Source organism: Mastomys coucha, unplaced genomic scaffold (assembly GCF_008632895.1).
Source record: "Mastomys coucha isolate ucsf_1 unplaced genomic scaffold, UCSF_Mcou_1 pScaffold9, whole genome shotgun sequence".
Lineage (NCBI taxonomy): Eukaryota > Metazoa > Chordata > Mammalia > Rodentia > Muridae > Mastomys > Mastomys coucha.
The window spans coordinates 38499188-38510691 of record NW_022196915.1 but is presented as its reverse complement, the minus strand read 5'-3'; the positions used below and the strand labels follow the sequence as shown (position 1 = coordinate 38510691).

At 42.9% G+C, this 11504-nt stretch overlaps 1 protein-coding gene across 1 annotated transcript; it reads left to right on the top strand.

The window, feature by feature from the left end:
* The first annotated feature begins 7865 nt into the window (after positions 1-7865).
* Positions 7866-9190, top strand: LOC116084983 (olfactory receptor 5AU1). Its single transcript, XM_031362345.1, has one exon. The coding sequence runs from the start codon at positions 8171-8173 to the stop codon at positions 9104-9106; it is 936 nt and encodes a 311-aa protein (XP_031218205.1). The 5' UTR covers positions 7866-8170; the 3' UTR covers positions 9107-9190.
* Positions 9191-11504: the final 2314 nt, after the last annotated feature.

The window sequence follows — 11504 nt, the reverse complement described above, 5'->3', positions numbered from 1 at the left end:
TGAATCTGAGTCCTAGCCCATCTAAGTTCTAGTGCTAGTCCTTCTACGAGTCCAAGTGCTGTTCCTTCTCCTGGTCCAAGTCCAAGTCCTTCTTCTTCTCCCAGTCCTCGTGCTAGTGAAAAGCAGGCTTAAGTAGCATACAGCAAGCAGGGCTGATGTCAGGGGATGCAAGACTGAAGTCACGTACGCAAGTGACCCCCCCACCAAGGTCAGAGGGTCTGGTGGCTAGGTGTGAAGCAGGAGGAAGAGGAGTGGAGCCCTCCCTGTTGAGGTATTTTGATATTCCTAGGCTAATTCTCTGGTTCTACTGGAAGCAATGACCAGGAGATTTCAATCTAGCGTTTCCTGCTAATTCTCTGGATCTAGCCCGGGGCAGGCAGTGGGGAGTTCCGACCTGACTTAACACTTCTAGTGTCCTTGAATGGAAGCCCTTCTATTACTCTCTAGTACGTAAAACATTAAACTAGGATAGTTGGAAACATTGTGTCGGCCAGGAGACAATGCCCAATCTTAACCATTTACAAATCATTTCTTGGGGTAGCTTTATGCCTAATTATGAGGCCGCGTTGACGATTGGAAAGACTAATCTGGAACACGTCTGAGTTAGGGAATACCAGCGACTGTCTGAAATCCAGGAGGCACAGAACCCCTTTTGGGGTCTTATTGTCTCTTATCCTTTATCAGGATTTTATCCCCGATATTTTGGATGTGACTGGAGTAGACGAGTGTGCGTAGCAGCCATCCTCTTCAAAATTGATAAAATAATTATAAATATCATGCAAAGCATTCATTCTTACTCTTTGTTGTTCCCTTACAAGCCACCTCCCAAATTAATTGTCCACATTTCTTTTGGTTGTATAAATAATTTTGAAATATGTAAGCTGTTCTGAAAACCATAGTATGGTGTAAAAACATTAAATAAACATTACTACTAATAGAGAGGCTGAGATAGGAGAAGGATTATTTCAAGACCATTATGTGGTACACAGCAAGACACTGTCACGTACAAATAGGCAGAAAATGTATATGGATTGTACAATATTGGACCTATTTCTCCACTTACCAAATTAGAGAGACAACTGGATGACAGCCAACAAATTTCTATTTTCTCATATAATTGAATTTCAATTGATTAGGATATGTTGGTAATATTAATTTTCATATTAAGAGATATTAAGGAAACGTGATCATTACTTCTTGTTATTTTTGTTGTTGGAGGTGGAATTATGTTTGTGTGGGTTTGTTGAAAGATTACTTTCTTACTTCTTCTACAGTGTAGTTTTGTTCCTTATGTTGGTGTTTTCCATCTATTATCCTTTGTAGGGCTGAATTTGTGGAAAGATATTGTGTAAATTTGGTTTTGTCTTGGAATATCTTGTTTTCTCCATCTATGGTAATTGAGAGTTTTGTTGTGTATAGTAGCCTGGGCTGGCATTTTTGTTCTCTTAGGGTCTGTATGACATCTGCCCAGGATCTTCTAGCTTTCATAGTCTCTGGTGAGAAGTCTGGTGCCATTCTGATAAGCCTGCCTTTTTATGTTACTTGACCTTTCCCCCTTATTGCTTTTAAAATTCCTTCTTTGTGCCGGGCAGTGGTGGCGCATGCCTTTAATCCCAGCACTTGGGAGGCAGAGGCAGGCAGATTTCTGAGTTCGAGGTCAGCCTGGTCTACAGAGTGAGTTCTAGGACAGCCAGGGCGATCCAGAAAAAACCCTGTTTTGAAAAAATAAAAAAAAACCAAACAAATAACAAAAAAAAAAAAACAAACAAAAATTCTTTCTTTGTTTAGTGTATTTGGTGTTTTTATTATTATGTGACAGGAGGTATTTCTTTTCTGGTCCAGTCTATTTGGAGTTCTGTAGGCTTCTTGTATGTTCATGGGCATCTCTTTCTTTAGGTTAGGGAAGTTTTCTTCTATAATTTTGTTGAAGATATTTACTGGCCCATTACCTTGGGAGTCTTCACTCTCTTCTATACCTATTATCCTTAGGTTTGGTCTTCTTCATTGTGTCCTGAATTTCCTGGATGTTCTGGGTTAGGAGCTTTTTACTTTTTGCATTTTTTTGACTGTTGGGTCAATGCTTTCTATGGTATCTTCTGCCCCTGAGATTCTCTCTTCTATTATTCTATTATCTTTTGTATTCTGTTAGTGATGCTTGCATCTATGACTCCTGATCTCTTTCCTAGGTTTTCTAACTTCAGGATTGTCTCTTTTTGTGCTTTCTTTATTGTTTCTATTTCCATTTTTAGATGGTTTGAGTTCGAGGCCAGCCTGGTCTACAGAGTGAGTTCCAGGACAGCCAGGGCTACACAGAGAAACCCTGTCTCAAAAAACAAAACAAAACAAAACAGACAAACAAACAAAAGATCCTGGATGGTTTTGTTCATTTCCTTCACCTGTTTGATTGTGTTTTCCTGTAATTCTTTTTTTTTTTTAATTTTTAAAGGTTTATTTATTTATCATGTGTAAGTACACTGTAGCTGTCTTCAGACACACCAGAAGAGAGCATCAGATCTCATTACGGATGGTTGTGAGCCACCATGTGGTTGCTGGGATTTGTGCTCTTAACCGCTGAGCCATCTCTCCAGCTCCCCTGTAATTCTTTAAGGGATTTTTGTGTTTCCTCTTTAAGGGCTTCTAACTGTTTACCTGTGTTTTCCTGTATTTCTTTAAGGGAGTTATTTATGTCCTTTTTTTTTTGTGGTTTTTCAAGACATGGTTTCTCTGTATAGCCCTGGCTATCCTGGAACTCACTCTGTAGACCAGGCTCGCCTCGAACTCAGAGATCTGCCTGCCTCTGCCTCCCAAGTGCTGGGATTAAAGGCATGTGCCACCACCGCCTGGCTATTTATGTCCTTCTTAAAGTCCTGTATCATCATCATCACGAGAAGTGATTTCAGATCTGAATCTTGTTTTTCTGGTGTGATGGTGTGTCCAGGACTTGCTATAGTGGGAGAATTGGGTTCTGATGATGCCAAGTAACCTTGGTTCCTGTTGCTTATGTTTTTTTTTTTTTTTTTTTTGGTTTTTTGAGACAGGGTTTCTCTCTGTAGCCCCGGCTGTCCCGGTACTCACTCTGTAGACCAGGCTGGCCTCGAACTCGGAAATCCGCCTGCCTCTGCCTCCCAAGTGCTAGGATTAAAGGCGTGCGCCACCACCTCCCGGCTGTTGCTTATGTTTTTATGCTTGCCTCCCACCATCTGGTTATCTCTAGTGCTACCTGCCCTAGTTATATCTGACTGGAGCCTGTCCTTCCTGTGATCCTGGTTGTGTCAGAACTCCTCAGAGTCAAGCTGTCTCTGTGATCCTGGGATTCTGGGATCCTGCAATCCTGTGATCCTGGGCGTGTGCCTGGAAGTGGACCCTCCTCTGGGTGTTATGGGACTCACTGTGGAGTTTATGACCAAGGTCTCCTCAGGGCACTGGCCCAGACAGACCTGAAGGAATCTGTGCCACTAGTCTGGTGGAATTCCTACATGCCTGGGTCCTGCTGGTCCCAGTTCCTCCCAGTGTTGGGACAGATGTTTTGTCCCCCTCACTTCTTATCCTATGATCCTGGAGGCAGGTGTTTTTAATCTCTGACATATCTCTACAGGCCCAGCAGGCACTTTTGGCTCCAGATTCCTTAGTTTATCCAGAGGGAAGATGGTCAAACTGAAGTAATGAAACTTCAGAATACAGTAGATAAAAACTGAAATAAGTCCATGATTGCCAGGGCTGGTGACACACGTCTTTAATCCTAACATTTAGGAGGCAAAGTCAAGCTGTTCTCCATGAGTTTGAGAGTAGCCTGGTCTACAGAGTGCATTCTGGACCAGCCAGGGCTATGTAGTTAGGCACTGTGTCAAAAGAGAAACATCCATTATTATAGAAATCTCAATATGCTACCTTTCAATGACCGATAGATAGGAGAAGGGGCGTGTGAAGACTGAGTGGATGGGTTTTGCTTAAACCATGTTATCACCAACTTGACCTGATTGACATTTGTAGAGTACTCTACAACAACGGAGAATATATTCTTCTCCAATGGACATGAAACGGCCATTATCATAGGCTGTATTTTACTCAATGAATTCAGAAACATTCTAGCCATACAAAATATTTTCCTTGACCAGATGTTATTAAATTGGAAATCAATAACCAAAGGTCCATAGAAAAATCCCCAAATGTGGAAACTAAGTAGATAGCTCTAACTTGTACTATTAATACAACCATGAAGGACAGATAGTTCTTGTTGATCTAATTTAAAGCACAAGTGTGTACTAGTTAACTGTCCTAGAAGGAAAACCTAATTTTCTGTTACAGAGTAAACACAGATAACCTGTAACTCCATGTGTAGATAAGGTAAAGCATTTCTTTGAGGTAATGATCCACAAGTTGCCAGGGATCTGGTTGCCTTCATTCCCTCAACCCCAGTTTCTCAGTCACCTGACTCCTTAGGGGCAAAGACTCTGATAGATAACAAACACTCTAATGGGTCTTTGTGGGACCAATTATTCCCCTTTCTTACTTGCCTCCTAAAGTCCCATCATGAACACTTTTTCCCCATTGTGAGTTGCCCAGAGGGAAAGATGGCTCTGGGGAGTCTCTTGCCCATGAAAGACTGGTGGTGAAGGTTCACAGGGAAGGGGGCTGCCTCACTTCTTACCCCATGAGATCCCCAGATTTAGTCAATGGACACAGAGTTGGCTTCTGTTTTCATTGTTCTTCTTCTTCTCAGAAGGCTTGTGCTCAGAGCTCCAGAGCAAAACCAGTACCATCAAGTCATGTGCTAGGATTTGGCTTACAGACCACCTCATCTGGTGTTTGATGACCACAATGTAGCCCAGCTGCCTGAGAATTATTACCTACTGGCATATCTTCAGGAGGGAAGAGACCTTCAGGAGAGCCATTCTACTGATATCAGGACGTGGAGAATTCTAGCAAGTTAGGAAAGGTTGCGTGGTTAGGAAGGTCTGTGTCCTCATGGCTTAGTGCTCCTTAAAGTTCAAAGATCACCCATTGTAAAATCATCAGACTTTTTGGTCCATCTGTAGACCTACTGGATCAGATTTCCTGCAGTTGAAACCCTGTATCTGACATATAGTAAGGCTATCTAGTGACCTTTGGTTGAGGGTCACCATTGCTTAAGGATCTTAAAGGTCACTGGCTGCAAGGTCCTTCACATATCCTTTCCCTTTTTGGAAGGCTGAAAAGTCAGGTATGAATAAGGTTCCTTCCAACTCCTTCATCTACTAGATACTCCACTCCTAGTCTTTCCTTTTTTTTTTTCTTTTATGTGTATGGATGTTTGCCCGAGTGTATATCTGAACACCGCTTTTGTGTCCAAGGAAGGCAGGAAAGGGCGTTGGATTCCCTAGAACTGGAGTTACAGAGGGTTGTAAGCGACTATGTAGACTCTGGGATTTGAGCCTGGATCCTCTGGAAGAGTAGCTAGTGCTACCGAGCTCTCTCTCCAGCCCCTCCTCCTTCTTTTGAAAAATAAAACTTGGGGGCTGGAGAAATGACTTAGTGGTTAAGAGCACTGGCTGCTTTTCCAAAGGACCAAGGTTCAATTCCCAGCACCCACATGGCAGCTCACAACTGTCTGTAACTCCAGTTCCAGAGGATCCAACAACGCCCTCACAAATATATATGTAAGCAAAATACCAATGCCCATAAAATGCAAATAAACATTAAAAAATAAAACTCACTTCAGGTTTTCTTCTTCCAAGATGCAAACTGCCATCTACAGAATATTTCAAAAACAAGCCAGTTTCAACTTCTTTATAATCTGTTTTTTTGCCTAATTAGTTGTATTCTGGAGGATTTTTAATTTAGTGCAGATTGGAGAAAAGTGGTAAGCAATAAAAGGGGGGAGGGAGAGGAGAAGAGAGAGGGAAGGAAGGAGAGGGAGAGGGAGAAGAAGAGAAGGGAGAGGGAGTACACCTGCCACAGAGGAGGCTCCCCTTCATCTGTGCTGTCCCAGGAGGGTCCCCCTCATCTGCAGTATCCCAGGCATTGGACACATTCCTGGTTTTGACTTGTTTTATTTTCTGGTTTTGTCTATTTTTCTAATCAGAGAAATGCTACAGGTCTGTTACTTGAACTAAAACAGGTTCTGTGGAAAGAAGATGCCAAGCTGGAGGGCAAGCGATCCTACTCTACTCTCAATGACCCGCTGCTGACTTTCGTGAAGTTCTTGTAAGTTACTTCCAGCCTGGAATTTCAGTTATTTCTCTGAAGTCCTGTGAGTTGTCTTTGAGTTAAGATGACTTTTGACCCCAATAGGGTTGACACCATTAGTGGCTCTGCTCTAGTACCCCACATTCTTTAGTCTTCTGCAGAGTTCATTATAAAGTAGCCACTATTGGGCTAAGGTAGCTTAGAGTTACATCCCAGTGACTTGAATTAAGTCAAGGCACACTGTGCTTCACCTGCTCCAGATGCTCTGTGCTCAGGTCTCCTCTCTGTTTTCAGTGAATGTTATCTTTGGGCATTACCCAAAGAGGTATTATTATTATTATTATTATTATTATTATTATTACCATTATTACTATTATTACTGTTATTACGCATGCATGTGTTTCTGTCTGTATGCCATTTTTGTACATGGAAGTCAGCAAGGGCATTGGATCCCCTGAAACTAGTTATAGGTGCTTGTTATCTGTCTGAAATGGGTTCTTAGAACTGAACTCACATCCTCTGGAACTCAGCACTCTTAAACACTGAGCCATCTTTCCAGCCCCCACCCCCCAAATGTTTTTCTTATTATCACGCACAGCCCTCCCCTGATAAACATGACCTTTTAGTTACTTACCCATAGCTAAGTTCAGTTATCTATATAGCTAGACTATTCTGCCTGGGTAGATTCAAGATCCTGGAGATTCTGGCAGTGGGATTAACCAGCACCTTGGTGTACTCAGTACAACTCTGGACTGAATCATCCAACGTCTTTCACGGATGCATTCCTTTCTCCCTCAAAGACAAGGAGAAGAGTTCCTATTGGCTGTTTTTGTCCTACCTAGTCATGCCTGCTGGCTTCAGAGTTTGCAAAACTGTGTCTGCAACAAAGCACTGGGTACTGAAACCACTCTAGGACCCAGAGATAATTCCAGACCATGAAGGCAGAGGAGCCAATAGAGCAAGGATAGGGTGATGTTTACAGAAACACTCTCTAAATAGGAAAGACATTTTTACAGACTTTAGCCTTAGAGGGGGCATGATCTTGTCTACAAATAGCTCCCGAACTCAGGGTGGTTCTGTTTACTGAAAATGATGGATACTTTCATAAATATGGGTGGGTATGTTCCCTTGTCGACAGACCCCTGGTCCACAATGTCAGTTGGCTCATTGCACTACCCCCAATCTCTCTTTATCTTCAGCTACCATCATCTTAATAAACAGCAGTAACTGGAATCAGATTATGCTGTACCCATAGGGGTGCATTTTAACCTGAGCTAATGAACCTGCCTCAGCTTTCTGGAAAGCCTGTTCAAGTCACTGCTGCTTAGCATGTATTCCTATCTATACCACTGGGTGGTAGGTTTTGTGTTCCATTTGTTATTGTTTTATCTCACCTTTTCCATGTGTTTATATGGTAGGCTTGTCTGCCCTGTGAGAACAGCCATTGGAAACATCCCTTGAATTTTCTCAGTGCACTGCTCTGTGTTCAAGTGATTTGTGTCTTACTGAGTCTTCATGATATTTTAGGTTAACTGCTCTACAGATAAGAAAACTGAAATCCAGAGATGTTAGGTCCATCCCACAGGTGACACACTTGGTTAGCAGTGAAGACCTGCTCATTTTGTGCTTACACAGATCATTTTGCACATAGCATATGAGCTCCCTCCTTGCCACCAGGCACTCCACACTTGCTTAGGAGGGCAACACAGAGTCATGTAGACAGAACACTAAATGTGGATTCAAAGAGCGAATGTCTCATTGCTTAGAATTTTTATGATCTCAAAGAGATTTCGTATAGGTGTTATATTTTCCGTTGCATCGCAAGTAATGCTTACTGATCAACCAACCAATCAAGAAGAGAAGGTCTTCTCCCATGACAGCCTCATCTACTAAGCCAGATCTCTTCAAAAGACCCTAATCTCAGGAATGCTTGAACAAATGGTGAGAGTCCCCAAGTGTTCAGTTTCATGTCTGTAGTCTGTCTGCACCGCAGAGCTGAACAAATATGGAAAGAACAAACCTGAGCCAGGAGATGGAGTTTGAGCTCTTGGGCCTCACCAATGACCCCCAGCTCCAGAAGCTACTCTTTGCGGTGTTCCTGGTCATGTACGCCATCACTGTGCTGGGGAACCTGGTCATGTTCTTTCTCATCCATGTGAGTACCACTCTGCACACGCCCATGTACGCCCTCCTCAAGAGCCTTTCTCTCCTGGATTTCTGCTACTCTTCTACGGTGGTCCCCCAGACGCTGATGAACTTCTTGGTTGAGAGAAAGGTAATCTCTTACTTTGGCTGCATGGCTCAGATGTTCTTTTATGCAGGCTTCGCCACCAGCGAGTGCTATCTCATTGCCGCAATGGCCTATGACCGCTATGTTGCTGTTTGCAATCCTCTCCTCTATCCAACCATCATGTCTCCCAGCGTCTGTGCCTCTCTGATCTCCAGCTCCTACGGAGCAGGGTTTCTCAATTCTCTTATCCATACAAGCTGCATCTTCAGTCTGAACTTCTGTGGTGCTCACGTGGTCACTCATTTCTTCTGCGATGGACCGCCCATCCTGTCCCTGTCCTGCGTGGACACTTCGCTGTGTGAGATCTTGCTCTTCATTTTTGCTGGCTTCAACCTTCTGAGCTGTACTCTCACCATCTTGATCTCCTACTTCTTAATCTTCATCGCCATCCTACAAATGCGTTCAACCCAGGGCAGGTTCAAGGCGTTTTCTACCTGCACTTCCCACCTCACTGCTGTGTGCTTCTTTTTTGGCACAACACTTTTTATGTATCTGCGCCCAAAGTCCAGCTACTCCTTGACCCAGGACCGCACAGTTGCTGTGATCTACACAGTGGTGATCCCAATGCTGAACCCCTTAATCTACTCTTTGAGAAACAAGGATGTGAAGGAGGCTCTAAGGAGGGTTTGGGGCTGGAAATCAATGGGATGACATCTTAGTTACAGTTCGTTCCTGTGAAGAGACACCACGACTAAGGTAACTCTTATAAGGGACAACATTTAACTGGGGCTGGCTCACAGGTTCAGAGGTTCAGTCCATTATCGTCAAGGTGGAAGTATGGCAGTGTCCAGGCAGGCATGGTACGGCAGAGCTGAGAGTTCTACATCTTGTTTTGAAAGCGAACAGGAGAGGCTTCCAGGCAGCAAGGAGAAGGGTCTTAAAGGCCATCCTCAAAGTGACACACTTTCTCCAACAAAGCCACACCTACTCCAACAAGGCTATACTTCCTAATAGTGACACTTCCTGGGCCAAAGATATTCAAACCACCACAGATGATCTTCTTGACTCGTGTCTTTACAAAGAAAGAGGGCTGCATCTTATGGGGCGTTGCCCCAAGTGTGTTCCCAAGCTCAGCCTGTGAATCACATCCTCTGTTCTGGAGGTGCTTTTCTAACTATCCACAAGAAGAACTGTTGGTTTCATAGAGACTATGAATCTAGAAAGGTCTTCTGCTCTTGCTTAATTGGACTCACTGGTCTAATTAATTATGACTAATTATTAATAACTAATTATGGCTTTGATCTAATACTTTATATCTATAATTTGAAATGTGTGAATAATTTATTTTACCATTAGAAACAGACACTTTTGTTCTCCATATTAAGGTTATTTCCTGTGAGGCATAGTGACTCATACTTTTAATCCCAGCACTTGGAAGGAGCTACATGGTGAGACCCTGATGCAATGTGGTCATCATTAAATTAAGCAAAATAAGTGAGACAAAGAAAACAAATGTTACATGACTTCTTTCACTCATAGATCCCAGATTTTATGTAGCTATATCAAATCTCTCTCTCCCCACCTCTCTCTTTCTGTCTCTGTCTCTGTCTCTGTCTCTGTCTCTGTCTCTCTCTCTCTCTCTCTCTCACACACACACACACACACACACACACACACACACACACACACACAACAGGGGAGGAGGACATGAAGATAGATGCAAGATGGAAATGAACAGGAACAGAAGGAGGGGAAATGGAGAGAGGAGGGTGGAGAACAAATATGGTCAAAGCACATGATATACTTGTATCAAAATACATCACTTACTCCAATGAATATAAGCAAATAAAATTTATATAAAATATTCAGAAGTTCTTGAGTAGCCGTGTCTTCAGGCTCCCGTCTTCCCCTCATGCAAACTCGGCTCACATCAACCTCAGGCTATCTTGAGATTGACCATCATGCCTTCAATTAGGCAGCAGAGTTCTAATGAAGAAAAGTTTGAAGGTGATCGAAGGAGTTTGACCAACAATCTGTGATCATAAGACCGTGTTGGAAGATTTGGGAATTGATGTTTAAGGACACGACTACCAGTTCCCTCTACCAGATGTCAATAAAGCAAGATTTCAAAGGGTAATTCAGTGGGTGTGGTGGTACACATAAATGTTTTCTGAATTGCGAGGTGGAGGAAGAAGAATAGGATTTCAAGGTCTACCTCACCTACATAAGCAGTTCAAGTGCAGCTGGGGCTTTTCCTTTTTCTTATTAGATGTTTTCTTTATTTACAATATCTCCTTTCCCAGGTTCTCCTCCAAAAGAAAAAAGAAAAAGAAAATAACAAAAAAACCCAAAACTAAAACAATCCCTTGTTCCATCCCCCCTCCCCCTGCTCACCACCCCACCCTCTCCCACTTCCTGGCCCTGGCATTCCCCTACACTGGAGCATACAAACTTCACAGGGCCAAGGTCCTTTTAAAAACAAAATGGAACAGAACAGACAGTTCCATATTATCTGCCACAAAGATGACTCAGAGGATAGTGAGAAGAAAGGAAAGTGGACCAGTGATCTGCCCCATGTGAACCCAGCAATTCCTGAAATTTTAGCAAGCAACATTTTTTTTTTTTAAAGTTTCTCTGACTGCAAACTATGTATACATCAAAGGTTTGCTTGACATGGCATGCAAGATAGATACTGCTACCAAGAGGATGGGGATACTGAGATTTACAGAATCCCTTGAAATACAATAACCTTACTGGAGAGGAGGAAGCTGGTGCGCAAAGTGCTGCATTGTGCCATTGTTCAAACACCAGCCGCACTGCTGGCTTATAATGGTTGCTGTTAGACACAGTTGGTGCAGCTGCAGTCTAGCATGCCAAAAGCCAGCACCGTGTCTACGCCAGGGCCAGTGCTGAGTCTGCACTGTTGCTCTGCGGCTTCTCACAAGAGCAATAGTTTCTTTTACTTTTCCACAAAACTGAACTATAGGACCTCATTTTTGTAATAGATTTTACATTTTTACATTTATGTGTGTGTGTGTGTGTTTGCATGTATGCACGTGTGTATGCACATGCATGGAACCTCGTGTGCCAAGCCACCCTTGTATGAGAG